The 21,936-nt window shown below is 38.9% G+C and overlaps 1 protein-coding gene across 3 annotated transcripts in view; it reads right to left on the bottom strand.

The window, feature by feature from the left end:
• Foxj3 (forkhead box J3) overlaps positions 1 to 21,936 on the bottom strand; it is a 94,381-nt gene that overhangs the window by 50,448 nt on the left and 21,997 nt on the right. For all 3 annotated transcript variants that reach the window (XM_051188655.1, XM_051188657.1, XM_051188656.1), the window contains exon 3: positions 10,278 to 10,602. In XM_051188655.1, coding sequence (XP_051044612.1) covers positions 10,278 to 10,602 — 325 coding nt within the window. The remainder of the gene's footprint in view (positions 1 to 10,277; positions 10,603 to 21,936) is intronic.

The following is a 21,936-nucleotide window of genomic DNA, read 5'->3' as shown; positions in this document are numbered from 1 at the left end:
AAAGAGTATGTGAGAGAAGAGCAAGAAAAATATCACTATCAAGAGACAAAGAAGGAGCTGAAGGGTTGGCTCAGTGGTTAAGGGCACTGGCTGCTCTTCCAGAGGACCCAGGTTCAATTTCCAACACCCACATGACAGCTCACAACTGTCTGTAACTCCAGTTCTGGGGGACCTGACACTTTCCCACCAATGCACACACAAAACAAATTTAAATAATCATTTTAAAAAAGAGACAAACTAATCAACACAACACAACTAAGAGAGAAATTAACTTTTACAATTTCAAAACAAATTCTAATTATGGGATCCAGTGGAAAATGAAATAAGCAATTTAGAGGTGAAGAATTTTAACAGAGATCTCGAAACCCTAATAAACAAACATAAATGATAAAATAAAAACAGAAACACCACGGGGTGTATAGCTCAGAAAAAGAAGCCTTCAGCACACAGTAGGCATGGTTGGGTTCGCTCCCCAACAATGCCACCCCCAAAAGATAAAAAGAATCCTTCAGATAGGTTTATAAATAAATTATACATGCTAGAAAAGGGCCTGGGAAACTTGAGGACAGATCAGTAAATGTTTTCCCAACATAACCAGCATGTGCCCACAGACTTGAAACGAACAAAAACAATTCTTAAAATACTCCTGGGACGGGGGGGGGGGGGGGGGGGGAAATTGAGCAAAAGGAAAATTCAAACAAACAGAAATCTTATAAAGCAACACCAGATACCTGTATGTCACAAGATATCACACAAAATTTAAAAAACAAACAACAAAAACTATACTAAGGGCCAAAGGGATAGCTCAGTGGTAAGAGTGTTTATGTGCCATGCATGAGACCTTAGGATAGATTCCCAACACGCACAAATGCAAGCAAGCAAGCTCAGGTGCACACTCAAACACACTCCTGCACCCCAGCTGGGCCTGGTGGAACAAACCTATAATTCAGCACTTGTGAAGCAAAAACAAAAGGGTTAGAAGTGCAAGGCCAACCTAGGTTACTGGCTATCTCAGAAAAATAAGGTGGGAAAAACTATACTACTATGTATATTATAGTTAAAATGCTGAAAACCAAAACAGAAGACATCTTAAAGGCATTGTAGAGAGGGAAAAAAAAGACTTTGTGGAGAACTGAAGATAAGAATTTCAGTGTGCTTCTTCAAAATTATGTGGGCCAGAAACTATGTGACATCTCAAATGATTAAAAGGGAAAATAATGTCAATGATATATAAGAATAATCTCTATTAAATATGAGACAAAGGGCTGTGATATAGCTCAGTGAAAGGGTGCCTGCCTGACCTGTCTAGGCACACGGCCAATGCACCACCACTGCCCGGCCAGGGCATGTCTTTAATCCCAGGATTCAAGAGGCAGAGGCAGACAGATCTCTGCGATTTCCGAGGTCAGCCTGATATACAAAGCAAGTTCCAGAACAACCAGGGATATACAAAGAAACCGGTCTCCAAAAAAATAAACTTGGGGGAGGGGTTACATTTAAAAAGACATTTTAAAAATTTCTTTTATAAAGTATCTGGAGAAGACACAGTAGTTGATTAAAAGATTCAATACACAGAAAAAAGTAATGTAGGCTAGCAAAATGGCTCAGCAGGTAAAGAAAGCACCTTAAGTACAAGACAGAGTACTATACTGTACAAGAGTGGTGGCCTGAGTTCGTCTCCAGAACACAGGGTAAAGAAGGACACTGACTCTGGAAATGTATCCTCTTAAGCTCCGCACCCATGCCTTCAACCTCCCCTCTCCCTCTCTCTCATAATAAATGTCAGCTCAGCACCAAGCCTGACAACCTATATCTAACCATATAAAGTAGAAAGAGAACCAACTTCAAAAAGTTATCTTTTGAACATAATACACACAAGCACATATGAAATTTTAAGTATTTTTAAGTAAAATGTATAAAGGAATTGGAAGAATTCAGTTTCTGAAGTTCTTACACTATATACGACATGGTAGGTGATGGTAGGGTGTACTAAGTAAAGACAATCTGTATTTGAATTCTCTTAAAATTGTGTTGAAATCTAATTTCAATATGGCATTATCTGGAGGCAAGGCCATGGGAAGGTGATTAGATCATGAAGGTAGCTTTCATGAAAAGGATTTAGCACCTAGAAGATGCCCCAGGAGCTCATTTGCTCCTTCCTCTACCTGAGACTTCACAAGACAGTTTCCGTGAGTCCAGGAAGTAGGTCCTTAACCTAGATCAGTCATCTTTTCTGTTACTGTGTCAGTCCAGGATACTAGACTCACTAATCCTGGTAAAGCAGCCTCCTTCCTGGTGCACCGTTCCCCTCTTTGCCATTCTCCACACTGTAGGCAGTTATGTCTTAGCATTATAAATCTGATCCCAGTCACATAAAACCTTCCAAAAGTTCCCCATTGGAAATAGATCTTAAAAAAAAAAAAAAAAAAAAAAAAAATCAAGTATTCTTAAGCTCCAAAGACATGCTCTGAACTACCTCACTGTTACATTCATCCACTCTAATGTTCTTTCTCACTTTCTGGGCTTTCCTTAAGTTATAAAGATGCAAAATTACTGCCCCCAGACAAATATGCTCTATCTTTGAACATCAGTTATTTTTTAAACATTCTTTATATTTATGCGTATATGGGTATATGCAGTATGTGTACAGTGTCCATGGAAGCCAGAAGAGAGTGCTGTGACACCGTAAACTGGAGTTACAGGAGGTTAGGAGTTACCTAACATGGGTTACTGGGACCCAAACTTACGTCCTCTAGAAAAATCAGCATGTGCTCTTCACTACTGAGCAATCTCTCCACTCCCCCAAGAATCCATTCTCCCTAGAAGTCCTGATTTTCAATTGTCTCCTTCCTAATTGATCTTCATGGATTTCCTATATTGAACTACGTTTAATAAGTTTCCTAATCGACATTGTAGTCTTCAACAAAATGTAAAGAGGCCTCATTGATTGAGATCCTGCCCATCAACCCAGAACCTATATCACAATGCTTTTTATATTGTTATCAAAAATCTGCTCAAACATACATAATACACAACACATGTCACTGCTTCAGTCTTTGCTACTTCAGGCTTCCAAAACTGGGTGATGTCTCCCTCCCATAACCCCAAAAAAAGTTAGCAAAGAAGCAGCTAGAATGACCCAAGCTGGTCTAGAGAAAAATAGCTCTGGATAAATACTTAAGACATGAGACAGACTTCCTGGCACTGAAATTCCCATCTCACAAAATAGTTTATCAAAAAAAAAAAAAAAAAAAAAAAAAAAAAAAAGATATGGGACTAAAGAGGGGGCAGGGTGGAGGGCAGAAGGAGAATAGATCAGTCTGTGCTCATCTGCTGTAACCTGTCAGGCACATAAAAGTTTGAGAAATTTTTCCCAAGTTCTTTCACCCAACCTTCTTTGTTGGGAGTTAATAAATTCAAAACACCTCTACTCAAGTCATACCACCAAATACAAATCTACTGATTAAAATTCATGATTCCTCTGTGTATCCCTGGCCTAAAGTTGTATCCTGAGAAGGTATGTCATTGTGAGACTGCTCTGGTCAAAAGCTAAGTGGCTGGGATAGTGTCTACTGTACAAGCAAGAGGACCTGAGTTTGGATCCCCAGCAGGCAAATAGCCAGGTGCAGCAATGCATACTTGTAATCCCAGCACTGAGGGCCAAAGGCCAGAGGATTCCAGGAGGTTTGCTGGCCAGCCGGCCTAGCCAAAACAGCAAGTTCCAGTTGCAATAAAAAGACCCTGAAGAAATGACTGTGGAAGATATCTAGCCTCCACATATACCCATCTACAGCACAATTTCTCTTTTGGTCTTAATAATAAAAACTATCAGGGAGTGAAAACTGAAGAATCAGACAAACAGAGAGCAGCTAGCCACTAGAGTTCTTACCTCTTCCAATGCTCAGACCAAAGGGATGATCCTGTCTTCAGACTAACTGCTCCTCAGACTGCTTCAGACTGACTGCTGCTCCTGTCTCCTCCCACCTTATATTCCTCTCTCCACCCAGACATATCAGTCCTATCTCCACCTCCCTAGTGTTGAGATTAAAGGTGTGTGATCCCAAGTGCTAGGGAATCACCTTTGTGTGAGCTGTTTTTCTTCTAAATTGATTTCATGTAGCTCAGAGTGACCTTGAACTAACAGAGATCCATCTGCCTCTATCTCCCGACTGCTAGGATTAAAGTTGTGTGTCACCACTGCCTGGCCTCTGTGGCTAACTGGTATGGCTAGCTTTGCACTCTGGTCTTCACGCAAGCTTTGTTATTACATAAACAACATATCACCATATCCATCTGCACAAGCACATGCGCACACCCATACACATACAAATACCAGTTTCTTCAACAATGTGATCAGACATAATTATTAGTACTGCTTAAACTTAGTTTCAAGGTTTCCTTTTTCACCCTATCTTTTTTTGTTATCCTACATTCTAATGATTTATAGAGTTAATCTTCCTCAGCAAAGTAATTTACACAAAATTTTTATTTTCCCCTCTATTTCAATTATAAATAATTCAATTACAGAATAGTTATATTTATCTTTAATAATGCAGTCTCCTTCAATACCCTTACATGAAAGGGGGTTTTAACTAAATGTTAAGGTTCTATCTAACTCTTTATAGTGAATGTAGCAAGGTTTTCTATTCTGGGTGACTACATTTCTGAAACAGTTTGTGGCTGCTTTATTATCTTTTTCCTACCCTCTGCAATCAATACAGACATCACAAGCTGTAAATGCACTTCTAATTGCCCCAATCTACCTCCTCTATTATCGGGAAAGAAGGGAAGCAGCAGGACACAGAACTGCTTAACAAATCTACGAAGAATGGATGGGGATTTATGAAAACAAAGGTCTCTAACAAGGAGAAAAATCAGTTTTCTTTGGCTTCTTTTTGTTGTTTTGTCTTTGTTTTTGTGTAACTCTTTGTGTAACTCTGGCTGTCCTAGAATCCACTATATAGGACTACACTGGCCTTGACCTCACAGAGATCCATCCACCTGCTTCTAACCTCCCCAGTGTTGGGATCAAAGATGTGTACCACCACACCCAGCTTTTGGTCTCCATGTAAATGCTCAAAAATCCATCTATATCTACAAAAAGGAATATTAAAGTGAGCATGGTAAATATAGGTATATTCAATGTTTTAAAACTCACTGAGAGGAAAAAAATTAATGACTATGAAATAGTAATCCCTAGACATACTAAAGGTCTGCCTGAAGCATATGGTACCAGATAACCTTTCTGGGAATCTTTCAGTTTTAGGGAGAAAACATACTTTTCCACTTACTCCCACTGCCTGTTCTACCAACCATATGTTAATATATAAACTTTGTACCTTTCAGGTGAAAATGTATCACTATTTCTAAAGGTATTTCTGACTGTGAATTGAGATAATAATCAAGTGGGTTGATGAGGAACATAATCATAACTTATATACTGTTCCTAAAAAAAAATGAAACAAATTCTTCAGTTGGGTTTTCATGTATTTTAAGGTTTCTATGATCTAGCTCATTCCAACTCTCTACAAGGAGCCTCTATAACCAAGTGCTTAGAATTACATTAAAATATCCCTCTAAATCTTCAAAATAAATTACTATTTCATTTCCCTTAATAACTTTCTAGTAAGTCCTCTTCTTTTTACTCTGGTAACACTTTATTCTTTGTAGAAATAAGTTTAGACTCTTATACTCCCCACTGGTTCTCATTAACCATTATTAGTATTCAGCATCTTTACTGACCTGTGCTTGGGGTTCTGAAGTTCTTAGCTGCAGTCACTAAGATCACCACCTGTGCACATTCACTATGTTCCCTTTTAAAAGGGCCCTGTCCACCTCCCATCCCTCCCTCTCTCTGTTCTCCCCACCCCTTTCCTCTCTCCCATTGCTCCTGTCCCCAGGAGGTCAGTTTCCCCCCTCCCCTTTCCCTTAATTAAAAAAAAAAAAAAAAAAAAAAAAAATCCTGTGATTGAGCTCTGTCACAAGGTGTCTTTGCATGGTGTAGAGTCTCTTTTTTTAAATTACATCACTACACCCTTTAGAGTTAACACTTCTTACTAGGTCATAGACAAAATGGATATATTATGACTTATACAAAATAGCTGTAACCAACTGTGTCAACAGCTAACACAGCACTCCACAATTCTCAAGAGCTTTTAATGCAGCTTCCTAATTGCATAGTATATGTATCTTCATCTAATTAAGAGACTGAACTCCCTTAGGGACAAGAGGAGAAAAGTAAGCCCTTTTCAAATTAATGAAAGGACAATGAAATTAACTGAAGACATTGGTAGCCCACAGGCCAAACAAAATCAAAACAGACACATTTATTATACTGCAGATTAAGAACCCTGGAATTAGAAACATCTGGAAATTGGGAAATTCTACACAGAAACCCAGATTTCTCACTTTCCTTAGGGAAGAAAAAATGGGATGTCCACTATGTAGCCTAAGAGTAAACACATAACCAGAACACATTACAGATGCAGACACTGGTTTGGTACCTCTGTGCTACCTGTCCGGTAACTTCAGGAATTCATGTTTCCAGCCATTGATAAAGACCTGTAAAGTCTCTGATAAGCATTCTTACTCAAATTTTGGCTTTTTTTTTTTTTTTTTTTTTTTTTTTTTTCTCTACAGACACCATGTTTTTCTGCTGCTAAACAGATTTATATCTCACTAATCCAAACCTCCACAAAACACCTAGAGTATCTGGTAGTAAAAACAGAAAACAGAGTTTAAATAAATTACTACCAGTTGTTTACAATCCTGTTTTGATTCTCAGGTTTAAAAAAAAAAATTCTTTTGGCTGGGTAGTGGTGTCACATGCCTTTAATCACAGCACTTGGGAGGCAGAGACTAGGGTAACCAGGGCTACAGAGAGAAACCCTGTCTCAAAGGAGAAAAAAGGGTTTTGTTTTGGAAGGATGGAACAGGGCAGCTGGTGTTCAAACCCAGGGCTTTATATGCTTCCTGTGAAATCACCTACCACTGTACATCCCCAGAGTCTATAGATCCAATTTCAAAATATGCTTCTAGGCTGGAGAGATGGCTTAGCAGTTAAGAACAATGGCTGCTCTTCTAGTGAATCTAGCTTCAGTTCCCAACACCCACATGGTGGCCCACAACTACCTATTAACTCTAGATCCAGAGGATCTGATACCCTCTTCTGGTCTCCATATGCACCAGGAAGCCATGCAGTGTACAGACACACGTGCAGGCAAAACACTAATACACATTAAAGAAAATAGTTCTTATAAAACTTAAAAAATATATTTTCCCACTGAAGTACTAGTAAAGCGAATTTACAAAAAGCATGCTGTTAAAAATCATTTTTCATACTAGTAATCCAGTTGAGAGATTTTAAATCTGCAAATTAAATTCAATGATTTATGTAGATTCTGCAAGATTATGGGATATATATATATAAAAAACTGGTTACAAACAAGTGCTGAAACTGAGTTCTGATTCTACCATTCTCTATCTGAAAAATGTAGGAAAATTACTTAATTTTTTTAAGCCTCTGTTTTCTTACATTTACAATTAGGAAGGAGGTTGCTGTGTGACTTAAAGAAACAATGGTATAAAAGCACTCAGAATAATGTCAGCGAAGAGAAAATTGAAAACCCAACTATAATTTGAATAATTATGTACAGGAAAAAAGTAATAAATAAAACACAGGCTATCTAAACAAAAATAATTTCTATAATATTGCTATCAATGAAGCACATAAAAAACACACAAAAAATATTCACTTTATAGGGGGAAAATGAAGCAATAAGTTAACATCAAAAGAACAAGAGAAATAAAAGAAAAACAAAAGAAAGAAATGTTTAGATAGCAAGGTGAAAAGGAATATGAAAGAAAGGTAGAATGGAAGGCTGAGAGCAGGAATCACTTTAAACTGCATTAACTGAAACAAAACAAAAACTAAAAACAAAACCTGCTATGGCATAAGAGAGACAGAAAAACTATAGTGTGGCACAATCCTTCCCCTCAAAACAACTGCCTATCTTCCACAACACAAGGCACACTATATAAAAAGATCCTTAAAAATTATGAGAATATAAAAAGGTAGTAAAGCAGGAACATTTATAAGAAATTGAAGAATAACTATCATTTAATATAAACAAAACCCTATAAATCTTTTTCTGTGCAGACACACACATGCGTACACAAATATACACAACACTCCACATAGCACACAACTGGGTAAATCCTATGTAAAACATAAATATGAATGAACGTGTGCAAAAGTAAAAGAAAGCAAATTGGCTTACTTGTTATATAACATATATTCACTAGGTAACTAAAGTGGAAGTGTATCAAAATGTTCCTTAAGGAAGTGGTTAATTCCAGAACTGGCATAAGGAAGGTACAATGACTCTGGAAGCATAAGAATGAAACCATCCTATAAGCATTCCCAATGGCCAAAGCTTCAATGATTAGGCGGTTAATGAGGGTTGGGGATATAGCTCAGTAATAGAGCATTTGCCAAGTTACAATATTTGAGCCACTAGGCTCAAACAAACAAGTGAAATTCCATATACGGTTTTGCTGGGCATGATGATAGACACCTATAATCACAGTATGTGGAGGCTGAGACAGAAGGATCTCAAGTTCAAAGGCAGCCTTCACTACATAGTAAAAAAAAGTTAGCTGGAAGCCAGCCCAGACTACATAGAGAAACCCTGTCCTAAGATAGTTCACCACAAGCATGAAGCATACCATACCCACAAGCACTTTCTATCATGAGTAAGTAAGTGAACAAGTGAGAAAAACCTCTTTCTCTTTAATGTATTGTATGTGTCTGCCTATATGTATGTGCACATGAGTGCAAGTTTCCATGGAGACCAGGAGAGGGTGTTGGATTTCTTAGAGCTTGAATTACAGGTGGTTGCTGAGATACAACACTCCAACACTCTACAAGAGCCACAAGACCAGGAAAAACTAGCAAGTTTTTTGTTACTGTTATTGTTTGTTTGTTGTTGTTTGTTTGCCTTTTGAGACAGGGTATCTGTACATAGCCCTGACTAGTCTGGAACTCACTATGTAGACCATGCTAGCCTCACACTCAGAAACATGCTTGCCTTCACCTTCCTAGTGCCATGTGCAAAACTCATTCTCACTGAAGAAAACTAATAATAATCTTCATTTTACAGGAAAAATAAAAATCACCACTAGAAAACAGCAATGAGCAGGCAGTGGTGGCACACACCTTTAGTCCCAGCACTCGGGAGGCAGAGACGGGAGGATCTTTATGAATTCGAGACCCAGCCTGGTCTAGAAAGCTACACAAAGAAACCCTGGCTGGGGGGAGGGGGGGAGGGAGGAGCAATGAATGCTGAAGGTATTGGGTGAAGTTTATAAAGAAATAATGTGTTCACATGCCCTCAAAATATCCCCTCAAAACTTTGTATTTACATGACAATTAACAATTACAGCGGAGAACCCAGAGATATCACATTAACCAAAAACTATGGCTGTGCTGACATTTTATGCCCTGTGATAAGCAGAGGGGTGTGTCACCTTTTTGTTATTCTGTCCCAAATGCACTACCTCTATCATGAGAAAATACCACCACCAAATCAAGGAAACCTCATTTCCGATACTCTTCAAAAGTGTCTAAGTCACAAAAGAACATTCACCAATTAGAGAAAGACCGAGGGGAGGACACTGAACTGCAATGTGGGACCCTGAAATATACAGGGCACTGAAGAAAAACATCATAAAATCTAAAAGGAGCCTATTATCTGGTCAGTACAATTTTTGGTTTTCTAACACAGCGTCACTGTTGACCCCATCTGCTCCGGGCCTGGGCCGCTCTCTAAGGGCGCCGTTGGGACCTTTCGCGGGGAACAGAGACACACGCAGCGGCCGGGGGGCTAGGCAGGGCCTTTGTGGCCTGCACAGCCTGAGGTGAGCACGGGTCACCAGGATCAATCACTAACTTTACAAATTCCTGGGGCCAGCAAGATGATTCAATGGGTAATGACAGTTGCTTGACAACATCTCATGACCCAAGTTTGATCTCTAGCAACCATATAGTAGAAAGAGAAAACCAACTCCCATAAGCTATCCCTTGGTCTCTATTTGTGCATGGTGGCACACACACTCGCATCATTAATCATCAATCAATAGGATTCCATTTTTGGAATCCTAAAAAATGATTAAGTCAGAATTAAACCTTGAATTTTATAAAGCTTTACTTTCAATAGCAGTTAACACTATTATCATTGTTTACTGAACAAAAGCTATAATTTAAACAAAATACTTACCTTCCAACCACTGCCAGCCTCTCTATAATATGGGAAGTTATCACAAATCCACTGGTAAATCTCACTTAAAGTCATTTTCTTTTTGGGTGAGCTATTAATTGCAAATGTGATAAGGCTGGCATAACTGTACGGAGGTTTTCCATCTTTGTGCTGTTGGACTTCTTCCTGATCCAGCGTTGTGTTTGGGTCAAGGAGTGCGTTCTTCTTAGAAATTCCTGTTCCATGTGCATTTTGTGTAGCATCAGATTTTTGGATGGCTGCTCTCATGGTGAGCTGTGGTAACCAGTCCATAGATGTTAGGCTGCTCTCCAGTTCAGATGTCATCCTGAAGGTAAATAGACTCCTTAGTGAATATCAAGGAAACAACCCCTGCTTCTCAAAAAAAATCCAATATTCACAAATCTAGGAGTTCCAAAATGAGGGAAAGCCTGAGTTAAATCTGGAGAGAAAAGACTGAATTATATTAATGACCAAACTAAACATTTAAGGGATCAACATTTCAATCTTTTTTTCCTCATTTTTTTCTCTCCAAATCATAAAGGGTTTAAAATACAAAATAATAGATGCACTTACTACTAATGTCAATCTTTCTTTAAGGGGGGGAGGGGAGGGAAGGGGAGGGAAGGGGAGGAAAGGGGAGGAAATGCAAGCAGGCAGCAGGATCCCAATATGAAAACTTCAGCAGCAGCCCAAGTCCTTACTTAGCAACACACCACAAATCCTTAAAGTTCAAACTGTACACCTCTATCTCAATTTCTTTGACACAAATTAGAAGTTATACAAAGGTGTACCAAAACTAAGGTGAAGGCAAGAAGTCAGAAAACTGAGGAAACAGATGCAGGAATCTGCATTAGGGCTAGAAGGTAAAGGCGAACATGGGGAGTTGGTAGGAAGAATAAAGCGGGGCAGACAAGAATAGCAAGAAGACAAACTAGCTGGAGCGCTGACTGAAGAGGTACAGTCAAGGACACTGTGGAGGGAAAGGAGGACAGGCAGTACTCGGTGGTTAGTAAACAAAGTCAAGAAACCAGTTTACAAAAAGACCTAAATGGTCAAAAAGCACACAAGTCCAGGTTTTGATACATGCCCTGCAAGCTGGAACTTTTAATGTACTTTTCTCCAAGGCTACAAAATTCATACCATTACACCTGAAGAAAGAAAAGAAGTTTCATTAAATTAACACACCTTATAGAAAAAAAGAAAAAGCTGATGTAGGGATGGGAGATGAGGACAGAGAAAAGATGCTGACACTTCACACTGCAATTGTTGGTGTTCAAGCAGAGCACACATTCTATCCCATGAGCAGGACAAGTGACCTGTGACCTGTGACCAGTGACAAAGCTGAAGATTAAAGTGACTTCTAAGTGATACCAAAGTACAAAGCAGCACTACAGTCAAACATGTAAAGGTGGGAACGCAGCTCAGTGGTAAAACTAAATAGCATATTGAAGGTCCTAGATTTGCTCCCCAACACTACAGAAACAAAGAAAAAAGGCCAAGCAGAAGGAGGACCTTGTGGCAGGGAGCACCCCATATAGGCCCTTCATCCCAAGTAGCTCCTAGAAAAAAACAACCTGGGCAGAGTACTGGGCAGAGTCAATTTCTGAGAGACAAGGCAGGTTTGGGAATGCGAATTCAAGTACTGACTCCAACAGTTTCCATCTGTGAGCCTGTCAAAATGTACATTGTCTGAACCTCCAGCTTCCTCATGTATACAAAGAAACAATAAAAGGTACAATACTTAACTGATAAGGCACGCATGCATGCACACACAGAGGAAATACTCAAGTGTTAACACTATTACTCTAGGAGTGTCTTTGGAAGGTAAGGTACTAACGCATTTTTGGTTTGGGTGGTAGAGAAGATGGAGGGGGAGAGGGAAATGATAGAGGAAAAGGAAGAGGAGGAGAAAGAGGGTAAGAGAGCTGGAGAAGAGTCAGAAAGGGAAAAGGAAGGGAAAGGCAGGGAGGAGAGGGAAAGACACCGAGACCTAGAGCCCTATTCTCATTTTATTTTCCTAACTCTCTAAGCCCTTCTCAAATTCTCCCCTCCTTTTCTGAAAACCAAACCTAAATTTCCCTTCAAGGCTCTTACAACAAAGAAATAAACTCAAATTATCACACCACACTGTAGCAATCAAAAATGCTCGTGCCCAGGATGAGTACCATAGAAGGACTGAAATAAGGACATGTGCTAATTTCAAGACTACACTATACCAAATTGGGCGCGGGGGGGGGGGGGGGGGGACACACCCTGGAGCTTACAGCCTCTATTAGAACTAAAACCATAGCCTAGCTCTCTTCATGCCCACATCAATAGTTTTTCTACAGCATCTTCACTATAAAATGAGAATTACAGCTGTACCTATGTAACTTATCTAAAGCTCTTAGAACAATGTCCAGCAAAAAGTTTTTTTAAAGGTCAGCTGATGATAATGACTGTAAAAACTGAGAGCTGCTATTACTGTTCAGTCAGCAAAGAACCATCAGCTATTATTCCCCTACATGCTGTTGCTCTCGCTGTCTCCAGTCTCTCTGTGCACAGCTTTCCGTGTTCAAATTTTAAGACAGCAGCTGTTATACACATGCCCCAACGGCATGTACAGCATGTTTAAACTGAAATGTAACTGGCACCAGTGTAAGAACTTAACACTTGGGATATGCCAGCACAAAGGAGATATTTAAAATGTGTAGCAATACATTTAACAAGAATTCATAATTGTACATGTGTATGAGACTATGCTTGAGTAATAAATAGACAATCATTATCAATTTCTTGCCCTCTGGGAACTGACAGTTTAATCGAGATCAGACATGAGAAAAACTGAATGAAGGAGCAATGCTAACTATAGGTACTGTAAAGGTTAACACAGGAAACACAGACTGCAGCCTTGGAGGCAAGAAAGGAAGAACTTCATCTGTGTCTTAAAGAAAGTAGAGATCTAAACAGCCTGGAAAGAAGGACAAACTGTCAGAATAACGACATGTTGCATTTCTAATTATCTCTTGAGCTAGAGCAAACATTAAGTACTCCAGTATATTCCTTAAATATAAAGTCGAAAAAAGTGGGGAGGGGTTGTTTCTAATGTATTAAAGTTTATATACTCTTGGTGGTAAGGCAGAAAGTAAATCCATTGTGACACTTAAGCCAGAAGCTGCAGTGATTCTCCATTAAGCAAAAAATGTAAAATCTGACCATTATATTTGGCCAAATCAACAGTAGCTTTAGAAAGAACCCTGTTAGTGGAACAGTAATGGCAGAAGTACACTAATATAAGAGACAGGTGGGATAGAAATTTTCTTAACAGAAATGGCCTCTCCATTCAAAACATCTCCCCCTATACAAAGCCTAGTCCATTATTTATTCCCATTCTGTACCTCCTAAACTGAGTAAGACCCTGTTATTATAAGGTATGGATTAAATAAAACAGAATTTATATCCAAATTTAATACCCTGTATCATGGAAACCCTCAGCTCCTTGAAAGAACGAACTCCAATGGTTAAAACAAGTAGTTAAAACTACCCCCTCTCCCCCCCCCCCCGCCCGTGTGTGTGTGTGTGTGTGTGTGTGTGTGTGTGTGTGTGTGTGTGTGTGTGTGTGCGTACTTACGCACACAAGCATTTTATCAGACCAGAGTACCTGTCAAGAAACAAAACACTTGTTAGAGGCTAAAAGAAGTAGCAAAAAATAGACAGGACAGCATATATACCAGGATACTCATAGCAGCAACCTTTATAACTTGGGGGAAAAAGTACAGCCCCACAGAAAATGGTAAGATAGAAGCAAGGGGGGGTGGGGACCCATGTTGCTTATAGGAGAAAAGGAAACAGAAAGGAATGAAGAACTAAAGTCTAAAGTTCTGAAATTGATGTAGCAACTGTTTTAAAGAATGTCATAAAGAATGTCAAAGTATGACAACATAACAGGTGTGGTAGCTCATACTTGTAATCTCAGCACTTAAGAGGCTGGGGCAGGAGTGCAAAGTTAGCTAGGTCTACTGAATGGGATCCCATCTCAAAACAAAAGCAAACAGAACACTTCTCGAAACTAAGTCAGGACATGTGGGGAACTAATTCCCTTTACAAAACACCACTGACATGACTTCATATATGCTTTTACTACTACTTTATCACATTTCTTGGCTTCCACCTGCAATTTTCCTCACTCCCAAGGAGTAGTAGTCCTTATTCAGAAAGCTTTCCAATTCCAACAAGTAAGCAGAATGGTGGAGATAAATGTATCCCCAACAGAGTAACAACAGGAGGACACAAAGAAAAGTAAAAAGAATAAACCTAATGAAAGTCGTTATTTATTCTGTGACTCTTCCACTTCAGTCCTGGAACTTGGTATTTTGCCTAGAGCTTGGCAGCAGGTGAATAATTGCACAACAGAGAACTCAAATGAAATCTTTGTACATAACACAATGGGGCTCCCTCTTGTCACATAAACAATGCCCTAAAAGAGAAATAAATTGATTGTAGAGTTACAAGAAGAGATAAAATACAGATCCTTAGTCTACCGCAGGCCTTTTGTGTCCTATAATTTGCTTCTGAAATGCAATCCAAAGACTTAGCTAAAGAAATGTTGTCAGGCATGGTAGTGCATACCTTTAATTCCAACACTCAGAAGACAGAGGCAGGCAGATCTCCATGAGTTCAGGCCAGTTTAGAGCTCTGCTTCCCTTGGGGATTATTCTGATGCAGTGGGGCCTCTTCAGAAGTCTATGGACTTTCCTTACAGGAATAATCTTAACAATTTATGATTTACATTTAAGGTTACAAAAAAAGTCAATTATACTAAGTATGAATTATTGCTCCTCAGTGATTTTAAACAAACACTACCTCACACAATCATCTAGCAATTCCGGGGAAAATGACTACTTAAAAGTCACCCAAGAGAAGATTTTAAACTCTGCAAACAGCACACATGAAAACTGAGAATATACTTATTCTACAAATAAAATCTTACAATATAATAATGATTCCTGAAACAGCCCACAAGACCTTCCTTGTCCCACAAAGGAATTCTGAATTCATAGTTCCCAGGTATAAAAGCCATAGCTGATTATCTTCGGCAGAAAGACAGTGGTGTCACCAAAAAAAAAAAAAAAAAAAAAAAAAGGAAGAAAGAAAATGTTTTCATTCACTTGGTGCAAAACTACTCAATCCCGACAAGTATAGCTTGTTTCTGTCTTGTACATTGTTCTTTCCTCAACACATTTTCAAAGGATTTGTTCCCTATTTCGTTGAGAAGGAACAGCACTAAACTACTATCCACTAAGTCATTATAAAAAAAAAAAAAACAAAAAACAAAAAAAACCTGATCTACTAAAACTTCCTTTAAGAGCCAGGTGATGGCACACACCTTTAATCTCAGCACTCAGGAGGCAGAGGCAAGTGGATATCTGGGAGTTTGAGGCCAGCCTGGTTTGCAGAGTGAGTTCCAGAACAATTAGGGTTACAATTAGGGTTACAAAGAGAAACCCTTTGTAGGGGGGGAAGGGGGACACAGGATGACTTTCCTTTAAGAAACAACCTTTTAAAAGACAAACCACCAAAAGGGGGGGGGGGGAGATCCTTCCTGGCCTGAAGTTAAAATATAAAGTGAAGGATTTATATTTAAAGATAGGCAATTCAGCAAATAAATAACAAAGATAATGCAACAAAACTCAACTCTCAACTTTTCTTTCACCTCTGAAGTTCTAAGAATTTTTACAATACAAAGTATATAAAAAACTTTTCAGTGAGATTTGGTGAGAACAAAACAAACTACAAAAAGAAAAGAAAAAACAAAACATGATTTCAGGGCACTTCAAAATCAGATGGAAAATATCCCATGAGTTATTGTGTAAAGTCCTGACATTAACTGTTTTAGAAAACAATATTCCCTAAGCTCACCACAGGAAGATAGCATTGAGGTGCACAGCTCTCGGGTCAACACTCCAGAGGAGGAGGCAGGAGCCTCAACTCCATGCCAAGTTTATGGGCTACATGAAACCCTCTGCCCCTCCAACCCCCCCACCCCCAAAATATGTCCAAAGGAAGCAAATTCACAGCACAATCAATCTTTTCTGGTTTAAGCAATTCATTGTGCTTTTAAAAGCACTTTTTAGAATAATCTAAATTTCTCCTATCACGGAGAGTACAGAGAAGGATGTCTTTAGGCAGAGTTCTCTTCATAATGACGCCACATCATTCTCTTAAAAATCTGTAACTACTCCACCTCTTTCTACAGGCTTTAAAAAGCACACACATTCATTGATCTTCTCTAGATGCTTTCCAAACTACTCAACTATTTTACATTGATTTATAAAAGTCTTAATTCATGCAAACCATATTCTCAGTCAGAACCTGCTTAGGGTACAAAGCTACAAGTCATAGAGCCAAAATGTTTTTAATTCATTATCATGTGTGTAATATATATGTATGTATGTATGTGCTGATGTATGCACAGTTGAGTATACACCTGGGTACATATATGTGGAGACCAGATGTCAATAGCAAGTGCCTTCCTCCATTGTCCTCTAGCATTTCCCACTAAGACAAAGTCCTTCCCAAATCTGGAGCTCATTGATTCTGATAGACTGTATGACCAGGAAGCACCAGGGACCTGTCTCTGCCTCACCAGTGACAAGATTACATGGCTTTTAAGTCATATTTAAATTGTGGGGCTACAAAATGGTAAACAAAATTTTCTCAGTAGGTTTTTAATTTTTTTCTTTTATTTCGAGTCAGCCAGAGTATACATATTTATGATACATATAATGAATGATCAAATTAGGGCAATGAGCATACCCATCACTGTTAACATTTATTTCTTTGTAGTGGGAACTCAAGACTCTCCACTTCCCCAGTCTGTTACCCACTTAGTTCCCGTGAAATATCCAATTCTAGCCGCTTCTATTGAAAGACAAAAAAGTAAAGTTAAAGAAACCCCACACACACTTGAAATAAAGGACAGACTAACCTGGAATTTGCTAACTTCCCCTCACAAGGCCCTGAGAATAGCAGGATACCAAGAATTTACACTGCCCCTCCTTTCCGTGAGTCAGCAGGTGGTAAATCGGGTCCTTAAGAAACAAATAGATAGCTGTGCCTCTGGTTTGCCCAGACAAGATTAATTAGCACACCCCGAGGCCCTAAGATCTGTTGACCCTAACAGCGAGCCATCTGGCCTCAAAGGGTCATGTACTCAATGGACAGAGGGTCACACCCCCTCCCTAAACTTGTGGGTTTTTCCTTTAAAAATACCTGTGCCAGGGGGTTGGGGCTTCTCTCTAGCCTGTGTGCTGAGGGAGCCTGTTTGGGCAAAGAACTCCTGTTCATTAACACCTCTTGCATGTTGCAGCAACTAGACTGGACATTGAGTTCTTGGGGGTACCAACCAAAACTGGGAGACTCCTCATTCTGAGGGTCTTACACTATATATTCATGATGCATGATACCACACTAAAATACAGTCCTCCTACTTAACAGCAACATCCTATCCACTGACCAACCTATCCCTAGTACCCATAAAAATCTTCTGGACCCCACTATGTGGCCCAGACTGGCTTCAAACTCAAGCAATTCTGTTGCCTCAGTCTCCTAGCGCTGAGGCTATAGGCATAAGTCACTGAGCCTAGAAAAAACTCCTGCTGAATCTTACCTTCATCTACTCAAGAACACTACAGTCATTATCTAATTTTCAAGTTATCGCTTGACAAATAAGATATGTTAGGTTCTGGCCCTCCAATTTAAAAAGTATGACTAGCAGTTTTCAAAACTTATTCTAAAACTACAATATAGCCACCTCAACAGAATATAGCCCAAAACACATTCAAACATTTAATTTCAATTGCTTTTCAATAAAGTTCCAAAATCAGTCACTGAATTAAAAAAAAAATACTGAATTTAAAAAGTGACATTGAAACAAAAGGTTCATATCTGTATGGGGAATGGCCATGATCTGACATCATCACATCTTATACAAAAATGTAAAATCTGAAAGTTATGGAAAAATTGTAAACTCATACACCTACACACCAACTTCATAAGATGAAACTGATAAATTTTATCAGATTTCAATTTTCTATTCTTCAAAAACACTGTTAGGAGAATGACAACATGGACTGTGTACTGAGACTGATTTCTGTGTCAATTTGACACAAGCTAGAGTCATCAGAAAGGAAGGAGCCTCAGTTGAGGAAATGCCTCCATACACCCAGCTATAAGACATTTTCTCAATTAGTGATCAATGGGGGAGGGCCCAGTCAGTGGTGGGTAGTGCCATCCCTGGGCTGTTGATCCTGGTTTCTATAATAAAGCAGGCTGAGCAAGCCATGCAGAGTAAGCCAGTAGGCAGCATCACTCCATGGTCTTTGCATCAGCTCCTGCGTCCAGGATCCTGTCCTGTTTGAGCTCCTACCCTGACTTCCCTCAACCATGGACTGTGATTTTAACTGTAAGCTGAATAAACCCTTTCCTCCTCAACTTGCTTTATGTTCATAGTGTCTTGTTGCGGCGATAGAAACCCTTACTAAGACAGCAGGGCAGAGGGTATCTGGTTTAAAAAAAAAAATCTTTAAACGCATTTATATCTAGAAATATAAAGAACTCTCACAAATCAGTAAGAAAACAAATCAATTTTTTTTTCTTCGTTTTTCAAGACAAGGTTTCTCTGTAGCTTTGGAGCCTGTCCTGGAACTAGCTCATATAGACCAGGCTGGTCTCAAGTGCTAGGCTCCCAAGTGCTAGGATTAAACGCGTGCACCAATACTGCCGCGTGCACCAATACTGCCAGGGAGAAAACACACCAATTTTTTTTATGACAAAATATTTGGACACTAGAACAAAGAAGATACACATGCTCAGGCACATCATTAGGCACTGAGACTATGCAAAAGCTACTAGGAATCTACTCACTTACTAGGATAGCTAAAATTAAACGTTGATGGTGGGATGCAAGACAGTGTGACTGCCTTAGAAACATTTGGCAGTTTCTTTGTTAAGCACATCATCACATGATTCAATCATTTTGCTTTTACATATTTACCTAAAATAAACCATGTTTAGACATATGTGCACAGATTTTCATAGTATTTCTATTTATAATAGATAAAAATGTAAACAGACCAAACAGTCAACAATAGGTGGATGGGTAAATAAATTGTGAGTGTACACATCCAAAACAGAATAACTACTGGCATACCCAGCAATATAGATATACCTCAAAGTCACAGAAAATAACAGAATTTATTTTGCTTTGAGGAAACCAAATTCTAAGTGTTCTGCTGTCACGTGATATATGCACATTTATCTATAGAGTAAATGCTCAAGGAAAAACTGCTTTGTTTTGAGGTTTTCACTCTTGATGAATCAGTACTCAGATATAAGAATATAAAAATTTATGTACATCACAAAATTCAAATCCATCTTATCCAAACACAGGAACAAAAAAGAATCTGAAAATTTTTAAGATTTGAGACAGAAACTGTCCACCAGGGTCTGAGCAGCACCCTTGCCATGTCAAATTCAGGAACTGAACGGATGTTGACAACCTGTTATCCCTCACTATTAAGACTCTCACCCAAACTCAGCATATAAATGCAACAGATTCAGACTACAGGAGTACTTGTTAAATCTTCAAGGGTTTGTTTTTTAACATAACTTACAAAAACCTACTGAAACTGTTCAGCAATGTGCAGGCATTCTACCAAAATCACATTAAGATGGGCTAAAACAGATCTTAGAAAACATCTTTTTATGCCACATTTCTGAGCAGTCTTCTGGAACAAGTATGGCAGTTATTAGGTCATTGCTTTGCCAAACTGGAACTAGGATTCTCTGCAAATCACACCTCTGCTTTGCCAGCTGGCTTTTTAAAAGTTCTACCAAGAAAAATAGCCAAAACAACGGACTGAAAGGCTAGAGAAGAAAGAAATGAACTGTAACTCTCACCTATTCTTTGGGATTCCCAGAGCTGGATTGGCACACCCTTTAACCCCAGTGCTTAAGGGCACAGAGGCAGGCGGATCCTGATCTACCTTACAGATCCCTAGTCAGCCAGGCTACATAGTTACACTCTGTCAGAGGGGAAAAAAAAAGAGCAGGCAAACAAGTAGGCATGCACACACTTCCACAGCACCAAGTAAATCCACTTTTCAGTGTTTCTAACACTTGAGATTTAGCGTTGTCACACCCAATTCAGAACCACCAGCATCTTCCTCAGAAGTCTAGGTCTCAGTCTCATACACTCTCTTTTGAAAACTAAGAGCCCAGAAGCAACGATGGAACAACTTCTCTCCTCCTACACCCCTTTTTCAAAGGCTCATCTTCTACGTTATTGAATCTTTCTCTGGACCAAGTCCTATGAGTAGATGATGTTTTCTTATGTCTTCACAATACCTTAGAGTTTTGCTTTTATCCTTCTGCTGCCTAGTTAACAACTTTATATCTAATTAGACTGTTTCTACTAAGATATCTTCTGTCCAAATATCTAGTATGGGCCTCCCAAATAAAACCACAGGTAATAAAACAATCTCAATATACAGAACAGGATATCTTCTTAAGTTTTTGCTTTTTTTTTTTTTTTTTTTTTTTTTTTTTTTGGACAGGGTCTCATGTACCCAAAACTGGCCTGGAACTCCCTATGTAACATAATAACCTTGAACTCCTGATCCTCTTCCTTCCACCTCAAGTGTTAGGATTACTAGCATATAAGGCCACATGAGGCCTTGTAATTAGTACCAGGAAAAGTGATAGATGCCTATAATTCCAACAATCGTGATTTTAAGTCCAGCTTAAGCTACATATTGAACCTTGTCTCAAATAATTTTGCATATACTATTAAGTAAAGAGCACAGTGTGATAAGAACCACCTAGTTAAATCAATACATTTAGCTGTCACAAACAGTACTTAGAGAAAATTGAGTTTTTCCTGAATTCACACATAATTATCTATTGAGAAAATAACATGAATGAAGACATTAAAGCTCTCTAAATTTGCTGTTACTTTTTAAAATCATAAAAATACAGCAACTACAATTTAAAAACCAATCCTAATGCATTCTAAACAAGGATATGCAACATCATCTGCAAAATATAATTTAATTAACTTACTGTAAATATTTAAGGAAGCTGGGTGCACTTTTAGTCCATTTACCTTATCTTCCCCCTCCAAAACTCAACAAGTTTTATTTTGGAGATACGGTTTTCCCATACATCCCATGTTGGCCTTGAACTCAAAATCCAGTTTCTGCCAACAATCCTGGTTCACCCAAAGACTTTCATAAAAGTTCACACACTTTCTTTCATTCTACTCCCTGACTTTGCTTACATATATATTGCCAATTTTCACTCATAACTACAATTACAAACCTCCACCAGCCATACATACAACTCTTCTCCACTAGCTCATGTACTTTCTAACTTTAGGTTAGCCACTTTTTAGACACAGATAGACAGCACACAAGCACACAATGATCCAGAAGATACATATAAAGGGAGGAAAGGAAAACAAGCAGTATCTCTACAGGTCCAAGCTACTCCAAGAACTCAGGCTCTTTTCTGGGAGGTGATGGTCAATCTTGATTGTCAACTTAATGAGACTTAGAATCACTGTAGAAACAAGCCTCTGCCCACTTAGGGGATTTTCTAGATTAGGTTGAGGTAGGAAGGC

The sequence above is a fragment of the Phodopus roborovskii genome, unplaced genomic scaffold, assembly GCF_943737965.1.
Source record: "Phodopus roborovskii unplaced genomic scaffold, PHOROB, whole genome shotgun sequence".
NCBI classification, from domain to species: domain Eukaryota; kingdom Metazoa; phylum Chordata; class Mammalia; order Rodentia; family Cricetidae; genus Phodopus; species Phodopus roborovskii.
The sequence above is the reverse complement of the archived record's forward strand: the minus strand, read 5'-3'. Positions and strand labels throughout refer to the sequence as shown.